At 37.4% G+C, this 23,431-nt stretch overlaps 1 protein-coding gene across 4 annotated transcripts in view; it reads right to left on the bottom strand.

Moving 5' to 3' along the window:
* The window catches only part of idh3a (isocitrate dehydrogenase (NAD(+)) 3 catalytic subunit alpha), a 65,932-nt gene that overhangs the window by 6,955 nt on the left and 35,546 nt on the right, over window positions 1-23,431 (bottom strand). Inside the window, exons 6-10 of one of the 4 annotated variants that reach the window (XR_012399803.1) lie at window positions 19,640-19,937; window positions 16,857-18,768; window positions 16,344-16,477; window positions 15,734-15,836; window positions 6,749-6,813 (exon numbers count right to left, since the gene is read on the bottom strand). Coding sequence is in view for 1 of the 4 variants with exons in the window: in NM_200951.2 (NP_957245.2) it covers window positions 6,749-6,813; window positions 15,734-15,836; window positions 16,344-16,477 (302 nt within the window). In the remaining 3 variants the exon portion in view is untranslated. 4 annotated transcript variants of the gene reach the window in all.

Genomic DNA, 23,431 nt, shown 5'->3' with positions numbered 1-23,431 from the left:
AAGGGAAAGTTGATGTCACTAATGCTCGTGGCTGCTCAGTGTGGCTGGGGGTGTTCAGTGTTTCCAAGCGTTTCAGATAATATTGACCCCTAAGGCTGTGCATTTAATTAAAATCATATCGAAATCGCGATTTGAACATGCACGATTTCTAAAATCACCCTACAGCTCGATTCATAATACAGCGCGCCTAAATAGAGTTTGACAAATGGCCTGCATAAACGGGTATGATGAGACAAATGGCCTGCATAAACAGGTATGATGAGTTCAGCACAGGTGAACTTGGTGCCAAAAGAGTCAACATCTGTGGTGTGGAAGGCTGATGTATTGCTGAACCAGGTAATGCTCCCAATATGCACGCGTAAGCCAACCGTGTGCCTTCATTGAAAATAACGAATTTGTGTACGCAAAACACGCAATATGTGAATGGTCTATTTCACAGCAGTGTTACTAAATGCTGATATATAGTTCTGTGTCAAGTGCAAGTGTATGGTCCAGTGCAGCCTTCGCACGGTCATATAGCCCTCGCCATGGCTGACATGCACCCCTCAAAAAAATGCAACTAATAATTGTAACTAATGTAACTGATGTTCATGTAACTAATTGGTTAGTTTGGTACTGGTGACGAGCTTGGGCGGTGCTGTGAGCCACAAGCAAGCAATTGTTTCCAAATGTCGAGTCCTCTAGAGCCTAGCTCTAGAGCAAGGCTTCTTTTGTGTTTTTTCCCCAATGATTAAAATTGTTGCATGTCCGCCAGTGAGTTTTAGAAACTTGTGGCATTCAGAAAAAACAAAACTCCCGCAAAGAAACTTAAAACAGAGGAACATAAAAATCTACTGCCAGCTATCTTTTCGAAAGTGTTTTTGCAGAGCAACACAAACAGCATGCAGAAGTATAAATACACAACCATGCGAAAGGCAGGTGCCGGGGGTTGTGCCAATCACTCGAAGCAGAAGTATAAATCAGCCTTAAGAGGTCTATGATCTATGCATAGCAAAAAAATATTTGGACATGTAGAGAAGTATACGCAACTATTTCTAATATCTACTCAAGCAGAACATCGAAGCCTTACTTGAGTTTGACAGGGATCACAGGGGATTCATATAAAGATTCCATATATACATAAAATATATTCCATATATATTATGACAGCCAGTAGATGGACAGGTGTCTGAAGTTACAGTGTTTATATTGATACAAGCTCCCTGGAAACACGAACAGGTGTAGATATTATACATATAAACTGTAACATCAGACCCATGTCCATTATAGCAGTGGTTCCCAACCTGGGGTCCGCGGGGGACGCGGGAGAGGATAAGCATTGAGGTAGAAAAAGGCATAAAAATGGTCCACTATTATATAGGGCTGTACAATTAATCGATTATTAATTCGATTTCAAACTATTATAAAAAAGCATTAATGATTATTGCATCATATACCGCCACCTTTCCAGTTGTACACGGGTTGCTCTTAAAAGCGCGAAAGAGCGCGTGCAACACACACACTTAGTCAGAAGCATGCAGCCGGTCAGCATTTGCTCTCATTCGCACACTGAGACGAGCAGAGGAGCGCAGACATCTAAAGTCATTTAAGCGCTTTAATGGTCAAATAGGTGTCAAAAATGCGGTGTTTAGTAATTATTTATATTAACCCTCATTTGTGTGATAAACAAACGAGTTGAGGATCAAAAGACACGTGAAAGAGAAACCAAAGAGACAGCGAGAAATATTCCTACTGCCGCCTGTTTTTATGATTATTAATCAAACAACGAGAAAATCCCTCACTAGTCTTGACTGAAGCACTGCTGTAGCTAAAGTGTTTTTCTTACAGTGAAGATGCTTAAAGCACAGTTTGTTTAATATTTATAATCTATTGTATTTATTTCTCTTTCCTTTGCAGGGTGGAAAATAACTGCATATATACACTTGAAGTCAGAATTATTAGCCCTCCTGAATATTAGCAATCCTTTTCCTCCCAATTTCTGTTTCATTGAAAGAAGTTTTTTTTAAATTATTATTTCTGAACATAATAGTTTTAATATCTCATTTCTAATTACTGATTTCTTTTATCTTTGCTATGATGACGGTACATAATATTTTACTAGATATTTTTTTAAAATACAAGCATTCAGATTAAAGTGCAGTTCAAAGGCTTAATTAGGGTAATAAGGCAAGTCATTGTATAACAGTAGTTTCTTCTGCAGACAATCAAAATATTTATTGCTTAAGGGGGCTAATAATATTGATCTTAAATTGGTTTCAAAATATTTAAACCTGCTTTTATTCTAGCTAAAATAAAACAAAAAAGCCTAGAAGAAAAAATATTATAGGAAATACTGTTAAAATTCCTTGTTCTGTTAAACATAATTTGGGAAATATTTATATATATATATATAAAAAAAAAAAATCTCAGGAGCGCTAATAATTTTGACTTTAACTCATAATCGTTTTGAATAATCATGATTACAATTATGACCAAAATAATCTTGATTATGATTTTTTCCAAAATCGAGCAGCCCTACTATTATATATGTAAATTCCAACATAATAGTAAAAATAATTAAAATAAATAACTTTAAATAATTGTTAATATTTTGCTCACTCACGAAATGTGCTTGTCAATGTGTCGTAAAGGCAAATTAAAACAAAATCGGCAGAGAAATGTAAATGCAGTGATTCTTCAAAGGCAAAGAAAAAGATTAAACAGTATGACAAAGCCTACCTAAATTTTGGTTTTATTGAAGGCCAAGACAAGTTAAAAGTGATTAATTTATATTTTCTATACATATTATATATTAATATTACACAAACACACACATACAGTATATAAGAAAAAGGTTGGGAACCACTGCATTATAGTATATATTGTAACTTCAGACACCTGTCGGTGTAAATTATTATATACATTATGGCTGTCAAATAATTTAAAAAATCAAGTAATTAATCACACTTTTTTGTAATTATTCATGATTAATCACGAAACGTAATTAACGTAATTAATCATGATCAATCACGAAACGCCATATTTATTACAGAAATAAAAACACAGGCATGTAAGTGCCATTTCAATTTCAAAACAATCAATGCCAATAACAAACAAAAATTATTTCCATGTTGGATTCTAAGTGGGCTACAAACACACAAGCTGAGTCCCAAATCGCATACTTATGCACTATTCTACGCCATTTTGTAGTATAAATAGTGTAAGTAGTGCGTTCACACTGAAAACTCTAAAAATAATAAGTGCACTTTAGTTCCCGCATGATGCACTCATTCAGCCGGTAAAATGAAGTGTGTAACGATGGACACTTCACGCACTCAACGACCGCAGGTTTGCTTACGTAGCGGAAGGGGCGGAGCGATCGGACGCACATGTTGAATAACTTTATGTATTTCGGATGGTGAAAGCAAAATTCTTCTACGAGAGTGATTATAGCGCCTACCGATGGTGATTGCGGCAACACTCACGGCAGGTATTGTTTGATAATTTGGTCGTTTACTTCAATGATTTGGCAACCGTCAAAAGTCATCAGGGAAACGGTTTGAATTTCCGCTTAGTAAAAAACATTAGTGTGCCATTTGGGACGACACTACATACATATACTATACCCTGTTGAGTGTGTAAGTGCATAGTGCATGAGTGCATAGAGTGCCATTTGGGACGCAGCCACACACACACACACACACACACACACACACACACACACACACACACACACACACACACACACACACACACACACACACACACAGACACAGACACAGACACAGACACAGACACACAGACACACAGACAACGTGCGCAGTACAGCGAACCCGTTGAGCGCATGATCGCGTTCATCAAATTTGCTTAAACTAAGCGTTCAAAATTATGGCTGTATTTTACAAGCAAGGATTCTGACACAGCAACATGAAGCAGACGCTTTACAAAAGTTGTGTGTAGGGGGGACACACATCAAACTTAATAAAACATTTGAGGGCTCATGGAAGCAACTTAAAGGCAGAGAAATGGCCTGTCTTTGACAGCTTGCAACATCATCTGGCACTTTCACTGAGTACCTTTACATGGAAACCAATACTCCGCTTTTATGAGCAGCGACTTTTGATTACCTTAAGGCAGGGCTATTCAGTTAGCGGCCCACACGCCACATGCTGCCCAGAATCAACCTCCGAGTGGCCCAGCCCATGTTTCCGCACATAGATATTAAATTAATATAATTATTCATAAATTGATATTTAATATAATTTAATATAAAAATATATATTAATTCAAATATATAGTATATCAATATAAATATTAAGTATTTATTATGTCTATGGTACCAACCAAAAAAGTGCATTACTACATAATTACTTAGCCGGCAACACGCAAACAATGCAGAGCGTGCCGGTAGTAGCTGAGGTTACTTACTATCATTATGTCTTTCTCAACACTGAAACGTAAAATTGGCAATGGAAATCGTAAGTTTAACCCTGCCTGGACAGACAAATACTTGTTTTTTTCATGGATGTGATTTCATTGCGATGTTAAAAAATAACTTTGCTGGTTGACTGGATGGACTTGAGCTCCCTACGGAGTTGGCCGTTTTTGTCAGAGACCCGTTCACTGTTGCAATAGAAGGGGACTTATCCGCCAGAGCTAAGAAACTGGTCCCTTCCATTGACAAGGGGAAATTCACACTAGAACTTGTTGACATGCAGTCATCTGTAACCAATGTTTTGGACTGATGTTAACCCACATCAGTTCCCTAACATTAAGTAAGTAGCGATCGACATGTTCGGTATGCTTGAATCAACATATATATGTGAGCCAAAATTTTCACACATGAACTCCATAAAAAGCAACTCTCGTTGCTCCCTGATTGACCATACGCTCCACCAATGCCTTTGAATTGCATTGACAACTTACAAACCTAAAGGCACTGTTCTCGTTCAAAACAAAAATGTCACTTCTCCCGCTAAATCAGCAGGGTAACTAGCCTACAATACATCAATATAATGTGGGATGCGTAACAGAAATGCCCAATCACACATGGTGATTTAGGGTGCTTTCACACCTACACTTTTGTTTTGGAACCTGTCTCGTTTGCCCTGTTGGCGCAGTTCGTTTGGCATATGTGAACAGGGCAAATAGTAATTGCTCCGAGACCGCCTGAGTGAGGTGGTCTCGGCTCGATTGAAACAAACCCTGGAGCGGTTCGATTGCAGTGAGAAAGCGATCCGATCCGAGCGTGGTTATATCACTGTGTTTTATGGATATGTAATAGGCATACGGCTATATGAAGAGAAAATTATGAGTAGGGCTGGAAGTTTCCTGAGTCTCCGGATGCCCGCAAACAAGTGATGATCTCCCGGTAATCTCGCGTCTTCCTCCCGGTCCTCAAATAGGTATCGTCGCGCACCCTTCTCACCCCTCCCCACCGCATCTCTCCCCACTCTTCAGACACGTCACGTGCACCATGTCAAACCACCACCCCTCCTGACAGCTGAGTGGGACGCTGCAAAATAAACCTTGACACTCTGACCAATGTGAGGAGAGTTTACTCGCACGTGACTTGTTTTAGCTCTTTTGGTCCGATTAGCAGTGTGAAAGCTAACCGCTCCAAGAGCAAAGAGCAACAATGTAACATTTGTAATCTCTGTTTTTGGAACAACTGAATCTATTCACAGGTGTGAAAGCACCCTTAGAATATGTTCCCTCAGTGTTGTTATAGTTAAACAAGTGTGCACTTTTTATTACCTGTACTTTGAGACGTTCCTGGGTTAAATGTTTGCAAGTTGTTTATTTTGTTTTAAAAGGAAACAATGTTATTTCTAATAGCCTACTACTGTGCACTATTTTGTTTTATGCACTTTGTGATCAGATAGGTCAGATATGTAGCCTAGGTCAGTTTTTTTTTTCTTTTGTAAGTGGAAAAAAATAGGGGCTACCTCAGGTTCTGTTAATTCAGCTATTCTTGTATGCACCTTTTGCTCTGCAAACTGACCAATGTTAAAAGAGAAACAAGGGATTCCCGAAATGAGAAGGTTTTTCCTATATAAAATCTAATATATATATATATATATATATATATATATATATATATATATATATATATATATATATATATATTAGAGAGAGAGAGAGGAAGAGAGAGAGAGAGAGAGAGAGAGAGAGAGAGAGAGAGAGCTTATATTCATAAAAAACATGTATACTTTACTGTATACTGTTTTTGTCTGTGATAGCAGCGTCAATCTACTAGTATTATACGCAGACCTCTGGTTGTTATTTTGAGAATCTTCTTTAAAAAAATTATACATTTATGACGGCGAGATCAACAGAATGTGTCTGAAGTTGGTTACAATATACATAATAATAATAATAATAATAATAATAATAATAATAATGTGAAACTCTGCATCTTCACACACCCGTCTGTGATTCCAGTGTATAATATTTACATGAATCCCCTCTGATCACTGGCAGGTGTCTATATTATCTGAAACTCCTTGGAAACAAAAGCACACATTGAGCAGCCACAAGTGGCATTGAAGTGATCAAGCAAAATACAAGCACAGAATGCGGAAACAAGGGCAAAGGTGAAAAGACTGCAGAAGACTGGTATTTAAACAAAACATTTAAATATGAGCACACAAGCGTTGTTTCTTATTCCGTGTTTATTTTTCACTTTTGCACGTAATATTTTTTCACACAATACCAATACTTTAGGCGAGAATTCGATCTCAATCGCAAACAATTTACACAAACTCACCTCAAGATGTCACCATAAAGGTTAGGCATTACGAGGACATCAAACTGAGAGGGATCTTGCACCATCTAGAGAAGAAAAAAATAAACCAAGCTAAGTTCTCAAAAATAAGTTTAATTTAGGGTAACTTTATTACTTCAAATACCTTTTAACAATTAACAAATGATCCAGTGTTTACTGGTAGGTTGCCACTGAGAATGATTAAAACTTGATCATAAATATTTATTTAGATGAGACAGAACCACATTTTATATATTTATTAGACTACATTGATAACAAAAACAAATATTAGTTTTAAATTATTATACGATGTCTAAATTAAATTAGAATAGCTATAGTCTGTCAAAATTTTGCTAGACTTGTTAGATTTTTAAACTTTTAAACATCGGCTAAATGCAATTTAGAGAAAAAAAGTATGCTAATTAATTGTACATATATCTGTGTATCGATGGATTTGTTCTTCAGTATTAGGACTTTCCGATGTTCTAGAACAGCGGTTCTCAAACTGTGGAACGCGAGCTTCCTTCTAGTGGTGCTCGGAGGAATCAAATAAGTCATATGTACATGCTATTTCAAAATTTATCAAAAATGTTATATGAATATGAGGATATATTGCATATACTTGTGAGGTTCAGGCAACATTTTCAGGTGTTGATGAATAGACTACTATATGTTAATACTTTACATTTAAGTACAGCAATTTCTTTTTACTTTAAGAACAGTAACCTACCATTTTTTACTTTTAAAAGCACATTTTAACTAAAATGTTCATGTTATTAGTTTGTTTGTTTGTTTGTTTGCTTACATTTAAGCACAGTAAAGTCCTAACGTTCAGACTATTTATAACGTTTAAAGTGTCTGACATTAATAAATATTCTGAATAATAGTAATTAATCTGCCATGTTTTTGAACTGTGGAGAGCTGTAGCTTAAACTGGTCTACTGCGCTACTGTATTTCAATACTGCGCATTATGGTGGCTCTTGGAGAGATTTTTTTTTTCAGAGGTGGTACTTGATGAAAAAAAGTTTAAGAACCACTGCTTTAGAACATTGAAAGTAATTGTACTTAAGAGATTTATCAATAAATGTATAATGCAAATGATCAGTTAATAATCGCATGAAAAAAAGACCATGTAAAGTTTTGGAGGTTATAATTGCACCTATGTTGCCTTTTGTATAAAACAAGTATATGAATATCATTAACATTGATGAAATATTGATGAAATATAATATCCACAATACTCTGAACAAACAAGCAAACACTGAAATACTGGGATGTGTATGAGAGCTGCTGTTTGAAGATGATGAAATGGATATAGCCTAATGCAAAAAATAGTTTTGTATAAATGCATCAATATGATGTAAAGTCTGGTTACTAGCACTATACTAAATCAGGTAGTAGAAATGGATACTTTTTACCCAAGTGCATTTTTGAGTCCATACTACTTTACTTCAACAGAGTCAACAGAGAATTCTGTGCATGTGAAGTCTCAAATCGCCAGTCAGAGGGGATGTAATTGGCCGTTACTAATATGAATTCAGTTTTGTTGATGCAAGAAAGATTCATATAAGGCTATCTTTTGGCTTACCACTGTAGTGACATTATGAAGAATTGATGGTTATGAAAGGGGAAATCCTGAACTTTACATAGAAACCAAACTTGTTTCAGGACATTTTACAGTTGGAAAATAACAAAATCTCTTTATGCAATATGATCTTTATTTAACATACTAATGATTTTTGGCATAATATAAAAATCTATTATTTTTTAATATACCCGTTTGACTTGCAACTGGTTTCGTGGTCCAGGGTTACATATTACAACATTGCTCTATATTTTGATTTGGGGCTCCAAAACGAGTATATTATTTATTTATTATGTCATCAAATGGTTTGTGTAAATATGCTTGACAAGATTTTTCTGAAATACACACTGTTGTTAAACTTGATGACATTTTAGTGTGTCTTTGGGAAATCATTGTAAAAACTAACAATTTTTACTCCAGAAAACAAAAATATTGCACATTACACTTTCTAATACATTAAATATAATGTATAAAACAAACAAAACAATATTGTTACTGCACTTAAATTGTTGTATACTAGCCATAGTTTAAATTTAACCAAGATATTAACCCTTAATCAGTCCTCTCATATTCTAAACAATAATAAGTGTTTATATAAATAACTACTATTAATATAAATTACTTTATTTTTTGTCAAAAGTAAAGTACCTGCGAATTTAATGACATTTAAACCTGGTGAAATGGGCCAATAGGACACAATGGAATTGATAACCATAGAAACCAGAAGCCACAGAATGCCGGCTTCTATTTGCGAGTTCTATAGACCAATTACCATGTTTGTAAACATTCAGGATGCGCGCGCAGGGAGGTGGCAGAAAGCAACCGGGAGCCCCAGCATTTACAGCGAGGGAATGACACCAGGGGCCTGTTTCAGTAAGGAGGTTCAAACAACTCGCAGTTTAAACTTGAACTCTGAGTTGATTTACCGAGAGATTAAAAACTCTGAGTTTTCGGTTTCAGAATAGCGGATTTGAGTTAGGTCAATCAACTTTGAGTAGACCAACTCAGAGTTAAGCGTGCACACCGTGACTATAAAAGGCATTATCAATGAAGCGCAGATATTACGAGTGACTATGGGAACATCTTAAAAAAAGAGATCACCATTTCTTTCTCCAGCTGAACTTGATTTGCTCAAGCAAAGTTATAGCAAATATGAGTGTATATTTTTAAAAAGAAGCAAACATCAGAGAAACAGAGACAGTTAGCCTGGGAAAACAGCTGCTCAAGTTAATGCAGAATTTTTTTTTTTAAAGTATTTAAACATTTAAGTATAATAAAATAAGTAATGTAATGTGTGATGTTTATACTTTTTTCTAAACTTTTATACACCTTTATCAGTTTTAATAGATTTAACTGTGCACTTGTGTCTGCCTTTTTATTGATCAAGTGATAGAGGTTGATATAACATTAAGACGGTAAGCAGTGCTAAAAATTATTTAGACAGAATAATAATCCCATTAATCTAGTAACAGTACATTTCGAAGGTTAAGCTTAATATTTATGGAAAAAGGACAAGCCTCGTACGTGACTTTGTTCTGTGTGTGACAAAAATGTAGGCAATAGCTGTGTTTCCATCAAAATACAGGCTATTACATAAATTTGTGCAAAACTGGAATAACGCCTAAAAGATAAAGCAGCGTTTTTATCCAAAGAGTCAAAGAGAACACACTCGTCACTTCCTGATTAACTTGTGCCAAATATCAACAGTAAAAACAGAATTTACTGCGGTAGAATAAGCTGCATCAATAATTTTTTATTTTATACTTGCGCCTCAGAAGACAATTGACAAACAATGAACACGTGGGAGCGTTTAAAGCCATGAGACACGGAGACTCTTGACACGCTCCAGACGCTCGGAGGTAGTTAATAATATACACTAATACTGAAACAGTAAAGGCATTTTAGAATGACTAAAACAACATTTAAGATGTTCTGCAGTGTGCTCAGTCTGCTGGTTTGTCCATTGGTTGGTTGCTGGTTGGTCATTCACACACATTTTCATCAACATCTCCAACAAACCTTTTTTTAATGTACATACTGTAATTTATTAAGTGTACTTCGTAGTTTATGCGCATCTTTTCTTATGAAATAAAAGTTTAACCTACTCAGTTATGCACATGTTATATTATGCGTATTTTCAAAAGTTATGTGAATCATGACGTTGCCATCAATCGTTTTTATGCACATCTCCAAAATGAGCTCTAAAATAGGTGTGCGGAGACGTAAGGCTAAGGCGAGAAATACGCTTCATCTTTAAAAAGGGGGAGGAGGCCGACAGAAACTCTGAGTTTAGAGAATAAAACCTGCTCCGGACCAGGTTAGATTCACAGAGTAAGTTACCACAGTAACTGACTCTGAGTTAAAGTTACCTCTCTTTCAGAAACAGGCTTGACTTACCCTGATTTCTTTAGTTTAACAAACCTGCCATTTTGAAACGGAAAACCCAGAGTTTCTCTCATTTCAGGGTTAAAATACTCTGAGTTTTCATTTAACCTGCTTTCTGAAACAGGCCCCTGATGCGGTGCAGAGTTTGTTGTTGTTTTAGAAATAGGATATATTACTTGCATATTATATATATTATTTACATAATGCTTACAGCATATTATAACAGCTAGTCACCCAGTGAAAAGCACAGTGATTCAGCAAAATTAACGTTAAAGTGAGCGGCGTTCATCTGACAGCTCCATTTGTGATAGCACCCTCCCAATGAATATTGGATAAGACGAAGTGACCAAGCATCCAGCCCGAAATATACAATCTCAATGAAGCTCCGAGTGATTTTACAAGAGAGAAGTTAAAGGTCTACAAGTCTTTGGATGCCAACAATGTTGTTCTTTGTGGTCATGTGCAATAAATATTGCTCCATCATGACCAGATTCAAGAGCTAAACACCAAGATTCCGCCTAGCCAAAGACAAGGAAAAAAGACGGAGCTAACGTTATACAAGGCCTGGGTAATTAATCACCAACACGCAAAACGACTGCATTCTGACAGTGAACTTCACCCTAAAGTTGGTTTTATATTCGCACATTCAGACTTTCTCCTTAATAATATAATTTCATAAAAATATTATTTGCAAACTCTAAATAGCGAAATCATATTAGCAACAGCCAATGACTATCAAAGTACAACATTTTCAGTCAAATAAACAGTGCTAATGTTGTTTTCAAGTCACACTAGCAGGTTATTTCAGACCGAATAGTCAAAGTGCCATGGTAAACAATATAGGGAATGTGTCACAAGTTCTCAGTAAATGAATGTGTGAATATAAAGCTAAGTTTACCTTAATAAACGTAACCTTCACGTTTCATTGTTAGCATTCAGTGTCCGCAGATTAATTAACCACATGTAACTGTTTTTGCTGAAATCATTTCTGCAACCAAAAACGAGTGATGTGTCTGATTCAGCAAAGCGTGAACTGACCTGATATGACATGAGAACTGCAGAGTCCAGCATTTCTAATTAGCTCCTTACTTCATTCAGCTCCCATTTAGCCAAAGACGTCTGCAGTCGGTATTAAAGCAGTGTGTGGTGTATGGTAAAAGTTAAGTTTTCTATTTTTGGACTCGAATTCGGCATCCTACCGCAAAACACGATATCTTTCCCATTGCAGCCTGTCTGTTTTCTGCAACCGGGGACCCGTATGACGTCATGTGTGACGTAGGTTGGTAATTGGTCTATATGTGACATCATACTGTATGTTACTGCAACTCTTGTCGGTTTGTTTATTCTGTAGCTCTGACAATTCAAATATGGGTCAGCTCAGTTCATGTTGTAAACCATCAAGAAATGATTGTGGCAGTGTGGACTATTATCATCATTGTACACCACCACAATCTTCCACAAACAAAGTGGAAAACGATTTACATCTAGAGAGAGATGTGGATCGTCAAAAAGGAAGAGGAAAGGAGCGTTCCTCTAAAAAGAAGAGAAAATTTTGGAGATGGACCTTTTCTCATCTAAGAGGTGTTAAAAAATACAACAAGGCCTCGTCTGACCACAGTTCTGAGGTCTCTCCTGCTACCTGTTTGGCTCCTGACAACAGTGCTGCCCCGTCTCTTACAGCTGCCTGTTTGAGTCCTGACAGCAGTACTGAGGTCTCTCCTGCTGCCTGTTTATGTCCTGACAGCAGTACCGAGGTCTCTCCCGCTGCCTGTTTTACTCCTTTACTGCCGTGTATCCGAGTCTCGACTGCTGTACTGAGTTCTCTCCTGCTGCTGCCAGTTTGAGTCCCGACTGCTGTACAAAGGACTCTCCTGCTGCTGCCAGTTTGAGTCCCGACTGCTGTACTGAGGACTCTCCTGCTGCTGACAGTTTAAGTCCAGACTGCTGTACTGAGGAATCTCTTGATTCTGCCAGTTTGAGTCCCGACTGCTGTACTGAGGACTCTCTTGATTCTGCAAGTTTGAGTCCCGACAGCTGGACTGAGGACTTTTCTGCTGCTGCCAGCTTGAGTGCCGACTGCTGTACTGAGGACTCTCTTGATTCTGCAAGTTTGAATCCCGACAGCTGTACTGAGGACTTTTCTGCTGCTGCCTGTTTGGCTCCTGACTGGATTACAGAGGTCTCTCTTTCTGCCTGTTTAAGTCCTGACAGCTGTACTGAGGTCTCTACTGCTCCGGTCCATCTGGCTTCTTCCTGCACAGTCTATGTGTCTCCTGCACCTGTCTGCTTGGTGACCAATTGGAGTCCAGATGTCTTTCTTTATTCCTCATTTTGAGTTTTAATGTCATTTGCATCATATTTCTGATCTGCTCTAAATAAAGCATTTTTGAAAAATTTTCAAAAATTGTTTTTATTTTTATTTTGCATAAAAAACAATTATAGCCACATTGATTACTCAAAAGTGTAATTTTTTCAAATAACATATGGTTTAAATTTAATTTGCCATGTTGATGTTGAGTATTGTAATATTTCTTGTTATATTCATTTCCCTGTACGTGGAGCTTAATGGTAGTTGAGTTCAATTTAAGTGTCTTAGCTATTACTTTTATTTTGATTATAATTAATATAAAATTAAGTAAAATTTTTGGCTAAGTGCATAATTGATAGCCTCACACATTACTTAAATAATAGTTCTTTTACTTTAGATCCATTGCAGTTTGGCTTCAGAGCAAACTACTCAAATGAGATGGCAAATTTCTACTTCACAGAAAAAGTAAAGTCTTTAATAGATAATGGGGGGGTCGTTCGGGCTGTATTTCTTGACTTCAGGAAGGCCTTTGATACTGTAAATCTTGAGCTGCATCCCAAATCGCATACTTATGCAGTATTCTACGCCATTTTGTAGTATAAATAGTGTAAGTAGTGTGTTCACACTGAAAACTCTAAAAATAATAAGTGCACTTTAATTACCCGGATGATGCACTCATTCAGCCGCTAAAATGAAGTGTGTAACGATGGACACTTCACGCACTCAACGAACGCAGGTTTGCTTACGTAGCGGAAGGGGCGGAGCTATCGGACGCACATGTTGAATAACTTTATTTATTTTAGATGGTGAAAGCAAAATTCTCCTACGAGACTGATTATAGCGCCTCCCGATGGTGAATGCGGCAATACTCATGGCAGGTATTATTTGATAATTCTGTTGTTTATTTCACTGATTTGGCAACCATCAAACGTCATCAGGGAAACGGTTTGAATTTCTGCTTGGTAAAAAAACATTAGTGTGCCATTTGGGACACAACTACATACATATACTATCCTGTTGAGTGTGTAAGTGCATAAGTACATAGTGCATGAGTGCATAGTGTATAGTGTGCCATTTGGGACGCAGCTATAGAATTCTCATGTGCAAATTAGTAGGTTGTAACTTCTCCCCACAAACTTTAAAATGGATAGAATCATACCTGTCTGGTCACACACAGTGTGTTAATATACAGAATTACAAATCTGCCCCATTAGGTATATCCACAGGTGTTCCGCAGGGATCCATTTTGGGCCCTTTACTTTTTACTTTATATAATACTGATTTTCCATCCATTTGTCCTTATACTAATATACAAATGTATGCAGATGACACTGTTATATTTATTCAAAGGAGGAATGTGTTGCAAGTTACAAACAAACTCACAGAATTGCTAGTACATAGTTTAACCTGGTTAGAACAGTGCGGATTACAGTTGAACATCTCTAAAACAGTGTGTATGTTTTTTTCTAAGAACAATAGGTTAAGGGAAGTACCAGATGTATTGGTATCAAGGGAAACATTACAAGATGTTCTAAGTACAAGTACCTTGGTGTTTTGATAGATTTAAAACTATAATTTTGTAACAGGTAAAAAGGTTTGCACCCGGGTCAGATAGGTTAGGGCAGCCTCACATGACATCTCATCACAAAAAAAAAAAACATCGATCATCACTCATTTCTCATATCACTTATTGTTTAACCACTTGGTCCCAGGGCTGGACGATATGGCAAAAATTTATATCACTATAGATTTCTTAATTTTGATCGATACAATATAATTCCGATATCGATATAGACAATATTAAAAACATAGGAAAAAACTGCCAAGAACACACACTATAGATGTCTGTACCTAAAGTACACATGTCTGCAAACTGAATATGCAAAGTCTATATACCTCCAGGCACTTGTAACTTTGTTTTTTAAAATAAATACCAATACAAAAAATTTATGTTCACTTTTTATTTGTATTTGGCCTTTACAAACAAGAAATGTGAAATAAACTGTCAAAAAACTAAAACTCTCAGACTCTGCTTATTTATTTATATAAATAATATAAAGATAGTTCATGGAGGTTAGTTTGACCAGCGTCCGGACAGAGCGGCCATGTGACATAATCTGCAGCCCATTGGTTCTTTTCTTTATTGACATAGGGCTGACCCAATCACAAACTTCCATGTTGGGCTCTGTGTACATTTTTTTACAGCAGCTTAATTTATTGATTGTTTTAATCCTAAGCATAATGAAAGGTTAGCAAAATTAAACAATACAAAATGGTTACATTTTTTTGTTCTAACCATCACTTGAAAATTGAAACGGTTTCTTTTTTCTTGTGACTGTAAAATGGCATAAACTTCTGTGACAATGATCCCCTCAGGTACCGATTAAGCGCTTTACTCAACGTTAAATGCTACCAATGTGAGTTTGAATACCATGCCATTAACATGACATCTATTGACATACTGAAACAGCAGCAGCATCCGTGCAAGCATCTTCTTATGAATGAGTTTATCGAGCATCATATCCAATGCCCTTCTTTACCAATTTTAGATGAAAAAGCAAAATAATAATCTTTGTGGCTACTTGGAGTTTAGGAGTTTGGCCTTCGGAGTGGATTTACTACAGATGACACAACAATGCTTGACTGCTACAGACACTAAAAGTGTTAAAAAGTTCTAAAAAATTAGAAATGAAAGAAATCTATACTTACATTGAGACACACTGTATCCAGATACATCTCAGTGAATTTCACATCCTTAAAATTTTCTGCAACCTCTCTGCACTTCCGCAAAAACAGACCATCTGACATCCGCCTAGAAGAAATCACTTATTTGAATGCTATATTTATTAAATAACTAAAAATATATTTCTTACTAAAATAAGCAAACTGTTTCTATTAGGGATCTAAACTATCTAAAAATAAATGTTTCTCAAAAAGCAAATGAGCAGATTAAAAACAATTTTCAAGTACATTTTGATTTTGTAATGTTAAAGTAGTTTGCAGTACTTGAAGGGGTGTTCATAACACTGTTATGAAACCTTTATAATCATGACATGACACGACATGATTGTAAATGAGATTTTATGCATTCATTTTATTTTAATTTTCAACAATACTTCACAATGTTTACTGTATTACTATATTTGTAAATGTTGACTTGGTTCAAATAATAACATTACATTAAATAACATTTAATTTAAACTAATAAAACCTAACCCTTACTTTTGAATCATATTAAAAATATGACATTATATATTTAATAATGTTAATAATATTAACATCATATTATTAAGGATGTGATTTGTGATGACACACTTACATGATGTTGGCTTTGTGAACAGCAGTGACACTGGTTCTTTGGTTATTCCTGGCATACTCAAATGCATACTCAGCAATGCGTCTGCTGGCCTCCTCTGTGATTAGTTTAATACTCTGAACAACTCCATCCACGATCTGATTCACAGCAAAAACAAAAGCAGTGCAATTAAAATACCGACGTGACAACCAGTTTGCTATATCAAAATCAGTTAGATTGTATCAGGTTTATGATCATTACTATTATTAAACAGACTTATGTTAGTACACACATAAAGGCAAGATGTAAAAAAAAAAAAAAAAAAGACTGCTGTGCAGTGTGGAAACTCGTTTTACTTTTTGCACAGCAAGTTTCATATGGTGGACTTCTATAGGTCTACATGTAGAACAACATGAACACACAAAAGGAAGATTAAATGAATGGGATTTAAATGACCAAAAAGTAAATTCATATTTCTTCACACACTAGGGTTTGGGACGAGGGAGATCTAAATCAGAGGAGCTGTATAACACCTACCTATAGTGCACTGAAATATTAGCTGTCCCCACTGAATTTCTGCTACCACTGTATAAAAAAACTGGTTAACACACTGTTAGATGAAATTAACACTAGATCTGACATATGTGAAGCGAGCCAATATGCTGCTTTGCCCCCAATGTCAAATGCTACAGTATTGTTCTATACTGAACCTAAAGGTCTAAAGAAAGATAAATAGACATACAGTTGCAGGAAAAAAGAGAGTGAATCCCATGATCTTGATATGTTGATATACTTGGGTAAAAAATAAAAAGAAAGAAAAAACGTGTACACCAAATCTCAAGAATACTTCTAAAATTAAATTTGATTTTTGCATTAAAGGTGCAGTTTGCAAGATTGACACCCAGAGGCTAAAGTAGGTATTGTACTCCAAATTCAAAACACTTTTTCAGCTGGCCCCTTCGATGAGTTCTCAGGTTGCTAGATTGATGACATCAAATGGAGTGTGTCTGACTAATAGAGTCTAACCATGACAAAAATGATCTTTTACATGTAAAATGAGTTCTTTGATCTGAGGTCACCTGACATTACTATTTTAGGAACTTTTCTATTTTTCGCAACTGAAAAGGAGCATAAACTTCAATGAAATGATTACTTTAAATACTGATTATGTGCATTATTTAGTTTTAAATAATGCACTACCAATGTGAGTTTGAATATCATTTTAAGTGACATGTATTGCCATACTGAAAGCAGCAGCAAACAGTGTACCACAGATCTTGAAAATAAAACAAATATATAGTGAAAGATTTGGATTTCTGCCTTCCAATCCATCTCAGCATGGATCAACGTTTATCCTTTAATCATCATCCTGTTTCTCATTATTTTTTATTAAAGATGATTATTGAATAATGAATAAAGTTAACACATTGCTTAATATAAGAATGTTCAGTGCATTTGCCTGTCTCTTTGTAACTATTTTCAGGAGCCACCAAACTAGGTCAGAGGTCACAGAGACCTCAAGTGGAACTATTGTTATTTCTATGAGTTACTATCTAAAATGTCTAAAGTGATTTTGCTATTGTTACAGTAAATTATTTTAAAGTAATTCTACTTGTTAATCAAGATAGATTTGGGTAGTAAGGATATAACTGCCTGAACGTAAAATATCCCGGTTTTTAACCAGTTTTGATAAAGACAGCTGAGAGTACACTCCGCCTTGGTTAAGAAACAGATTGTACTTTAAGTGTGTGTTCTATTTAGGGTAGGGCGATGTCGACCAATTTGGCATTGTACGGTGTCTAATGTGAAACATCGCGATGGACGATGGCATCGTCATCATAGGCGGAGGTAAATTAATTATTTATGAATAATTCATTAATTTATAGCAAATTAATTAGTTGTAGTCTACCTTTTCAACTACCTGACCCGCATGGTCGTTGTTTTACCCATAAACAAATCATAAATAAAGAATAAGTTGCACACAAATTACCACCTGCCAATCAATTTTTCCGCAGGAGGTTGGTCGGTAAACAAGGTGCACAACCAACAGTATCTGAGGTTTTCACTAAAATTTAAACTGAAGTAGTGTACTGATGCTGTGACACGTTACCTGATCGATTCAAAAGACCGAAGAGTCGTTAGATAGAGACAAGATTAATTAAATATCACGTTTAACAACTAGTATGTTTAACCTTGATTAACAGTCTGATGTGCACTGCTCTCTGGAGCTCAGACAAGCGCATGACAGTGTGTGTGGCTGTGTGTGTGTGTGTGGTCTCGTGATGTGCGTTTTCAGTAGAAGGAGGGCTGTTTAGAAATGCTAGGTAGAACACGATGTGGATGTGGATCATTCTCATTTTAAAATGGCATTTTTATACTAAGATGTATGTAATGAATTTTATGGCCCTTTGGCCGCCGGGAAGAAGAAGGCAGAGAACCGAGAATCAAACTGAAAGCAAAAGTAAAATATGTCCGGGCCCGGTCCTCTCTTGGCTTCCTCTGCCATCGTTCCTCCTTTATCGTCCAGAGCTCCTTCCGTGGGATCCGAAGCAGGTGCGCACCGCAGGTGTATCCACTTACGCGGTGGCCTCACTCCGTTCCCACGGCTCTCGGCCACGCGCCCTCGCCACATACCCCCATCTCCCATCACAGGCCGGGGGCACCCCGTGGCTGTGCATACTCAGGGGGGGGGTTTGGCTCCACAGCACCCGCGAGACCTATATGAGACGGGCCGAGAGAAAAGGAGATGGAAAAAAAAAAGAGGAAAGAAAGTAGACCGAGAAAGGGGAGAGAGGAAAAAGAAAAAAAAGAAAATAAATTGGGGTTCAGTTCTCCAGACACGCTGCCACTCGGTCCTACACCAGCTGAGAGATGCGACGACGTGCTGGGAGCCCTGTGGAGGAATCTATCCACCCGTCCGTCTTCTGGCGTCCGGCGGCGGTTCTCCTGGCTGGCTGGCGGCATCTCTGGTCTCCTGCTCCGCTCCCGCTTCGGTGGACGGATGCAGGCTCTGGCATCATGGCAGATCGCGGCAACTCCCCCGGGTTCTGTGGGATGGCTCCCTTCAGCACTTTCCCCTCCGGTGGTGAGCCCCGCGTCCCCTGTTCCTCCCCATGCTGGGAGACGTCAGCAGGCAGATCCTTTCCTCGCCAGCCTCAGGCCGCCCCGGCACTCTGAGCAGACGAACGGGTTTCTCCCCCACTCGGGTTAACTCCCGAACACTCGCCCCCTCTCTCAGCGGCGAGGGCATCTGGACAACGCGTCCCTCCTTCTCCCTGGTTTCGGCACCACTGTAATGAATTTTACGGCCCTTTGGCCGCCGGGTTATTAATAACCGTGACGACAGCTCCTCACGGAGGCTGCCGTCTAAACCAAAACAAACGGACGGCAGCTCCTCACGGAGACTGCCGTCAAACTGAAAGCAAAAGTAAAATATGTCCGGGCCCGGTCCTCTCTCGGCTTCCTCTGCCATCGTTCATCCTTTATCATACAGAGCTCCTTCCGTGGGATCCAAAGCAGGTGCACACCGCAGGTGTATCCACTTACGTGGTGGCCTCACTCCGTTCCCACAGCTCTCGGCCACGCCCCCTCCCCACAATGTATTAGTGTAAACAGGCCCTAAGTGTGTTTTTTCACGAGCAGGTTTGCACCGGGATGGGGCTGAGGCATCGTGTTGTCTATTGGCCATCGGCAACGGACGATGGGCATAGTCTATTGGCCCAACCCTAGCTCTATTTGATTGTGGATCCATTTCACAGATCTGGAGTCAGCTCTAAACAGTCTAGTGAATGTCTGACTTTTATATGCTTAAGATATTGTTCAGAATTGTACATATGCACCCACTAGAACATTTTCCTAGTCTATCTGTGTTTTAACCTATCAGGTTAGAACACCTATATGCATGACGCAGTAATGACGTTATGTGAGAGTACATTTGTTATTGATTTGTGATTGTAAGCAGAGTGGTCTAGAGACTGATTGCGTGTTGAAGCTGGCTTCTGCTGATGAAACAGCAAACTATCTTAAGTAAGTTTATTTATCTATTTGAATCTCTGACTAAGGCTCTTCTTCATCTGACAGGCTGGTCATTCTTTGGGTTAAAACTGTAGATAATCCCTACAATAATTTGAAATTAAACATTAAATCTATAGTTCTACACCTTATCATTTCCTTGGAGTGGAGTGCACTAAGGATGAAAAGATTCACCTGACTCACAATTCGATACGATTCATGATTCTACTCTCACGATTCACAATTTAGTCACATTTTTTTTACAAAATTGAGACAAAAAAGGGCACATAGTTTACCCTTTTTTATGATTTAATATTAATATTATGGTTCTTTAGAGTGTGCCAGTTCAGGTTCAGTTCAACACAGTTCACATTTTTTTTTATTATAATGTGTTCAAAAGTGTTATTTTGGGGGCGTGTACACAGCTCGCTGTTTTAGGGATGTTGCTTCACATTAAAATTAGTTTCAAATTCCCGCCCAACGTAACAAGGGGGAGGAGCCAAGAGCTCACCTGCTCTTGGCAACAGACAGGCAGACAGAGAGAAGCAGCAGCATGAGTGAGAGGATCAGCATTCAGCCGTACATGTACGACTCTGGCACAGACCAAGAAGAGAGTACACAATCATTTGTGTCTTTGTATAGTTTTACAGCCAACTGTGTGCTAGTTTTAAGTTCCGAGCTTGTACGCCGAGACTAATAACCACGCACACTGAATTAACTTTGACTGAGGCACCGGATGACCTGTTTAGAGGCGCGACATGAAACACCAGACATGGACATTCACATGTTATTTAACCCTCTGGGGTCGAAGACCGCGAATATGAGTTTTGACCTGTGGTGTTGTGAAACTGCTAAAATGAACTTAAATTACTCTTTCAGTTTTGATCGTAAAGATAAGATCAATACATCAATCGAATCTGTTTAGTGTCTACTTTTTGCTGTGTACACTCACAACAACAACAAACGTGTGTGCTTTTGCAAAATAAGGAAAACAAACAGTGTAGGCATTCTGTCTTTTCTCTCTCCGTGAACTGCTTTTAGAAACGGGTCAGTAAAATGGGCTCAAACTCCGCGATAACAAAACGCTAAGAGGTGTTTTACCTCTTACCTGCTTTTAAACGCAGCTATTCATGTCGAAAACAAACATTGCTTGATAAAGTAATCAGTATGAAACCAACGCTATGTCTAGTTTCTCAGTCTGATCTCATTAGTTTTAATGCGACCATGCCCAAGAGGCATTGTTATTACAAGCGTCTGAAGACGTGTGCAGACTGTGGTCAAAAAAACACGTCACTAAAACGCAGTTAAACTCAGCAAATATTCAACAAATATGATGATTTATGATATCTATATAAAGCTTGATAAGTCTACTTCTGCATTAACCAATTAAAGTCGAAAACAAATAATCTCTTTTTATGTAATCCGTATAAAAGTAAGGACTGGTACTGATTCTCCTATATCGCCTCATTACAGCTAACACAATCCCGCTTCTCAGTAAGCACGCTGTTCATATGTAAATTTCCAAATGTGAAAACAACAGTGGTAAAGGACCAGTGGCAAAGAGAGTTAAAGTACGTAAGAAGTGCTCCGAGTTTGCTCAGTTTGCCACTGATGTCAAGAAGAAGGCCAGGGGTTACAGTGAAATACTGCCTTTTTTTCCCTGCGCTCATCTGCAAGGCTACGTTTCTTAGTGTCTCTTGTAAGTTTACTCTTTAAAGCATTTCTGTAAATACCGAATGAGAGGATGATAACTTGCGCCTAAAGCTTTTGTGATGCGCGCAACTGTTTAAAAGGTTTCATTATCGCACATGGTGTGTTTTTACCTGCTTTCTTTTGCTCACAGTTATTTGAGTTACTGAGTTACTAACTCAGAATCTCAGTATTATTATTCAGTCTTTGTATATATTATTCCATATATTTATGATGTATTATGACAATGTTAAGATAAATATGTTGGATTTTGGTATGTTTTTTTTTTCTTATTTATGATCTATTTATGGACAAAGTTAAATAAAAAAAGATCCTGGATTTGAAGAATATTATGTTTCTGGACTTCACTGAGCTCAAGTAATAGTTTATTGTATAAAAATTAGAATAAATGTGAATAAACTTGACTGTTGATGTCTTAAATAATAATGTCATAATAATGGTAATGTCATTACCAACATTTCTCAAAATGTATATATCTCGTTTTGCAATGAAATTATTCATTTACAAATAACTTTTTCAGTAGATTTGCTATATGTTAGTTTGTAAAGTCTGCAGAGTTTTATAGAGTGCACTGATTCTCACAAGTGTATCTCCAGTCAGGCCCGTGCAGAGACCATCCAAAGGGCATTTTCAGGATAAATTTTTGGAAGAGTGTGCCGCATTGCGGGGGCACTTTTGATCATTTTGGAAGGGCACTTTCTATCCATGACTAAAAAGGGCATGTGCACTGCACAGGTTGAGCCCTATGTGTGCACGTGCCTGTCTCCAGTTATTTTGTGTGATTAATATATTTTAAATAAACTGCAAACAAAAAAGTAAATAAATTTTTTTTTGATTCCTTCTTTAAACTCTTCCCTTTTAGTCACATACCTGTCTGATGGCTCATTATGCAGGTCTTTGTTTTCTCAGGTGTGACTCACTGCATAGTTCAAGCCTTCTCGCATAAACCAATTTCACACAGAAAGTGACTAAGAAATTAATTCATTTTATTGTTTTCTGTGAGCAAGTGAACAAGATTATTCTCACATCATTTTGAAGCAATATCACTAGGCCACAAGATCCAGTTCTCAAAAGTCTTGTGCACAAACGTTCTATGTGTGTTTCACGGCCTTGTTTCAATGACTTAAAATGTTTAGTTTTTCACTCACCACGCATAAACGTTTCTTTCTCAAAAACACAAACACATACAAACATTCTGTTCAGGTATTATTGCAGCCCAACTTGTGCTGTTTACAGTGTTATCACACTTTAGCCATTTATATGTTTTTAAGATACTGAAAACAACACAAATGTCAGTGCATGTCCAAACTTCTCCAGAGCCCCAAAACACCCTCAAACCCCAGAGGGTTAAAATGAAACTATTCAGATGGTGCTCGGTGGAATGGCAGAAA

This window comes from Danio rerio, chromosome 25, assembly GCF_049306965.1.
Source record: "Danio rerio strain Tuebingen ecotype United States chromosome 25, GRCz12tu, whole genome shotgun sequence".
Lineage (NCBI taxonomy): Eukaryota > Metazoa > Chordata > Actinopteri > Cypriniformes > Danionidae > Danio > Danio rerio.
This window is presented reverse-complemented; position numbering and strand designations above follow the sequence as displayed.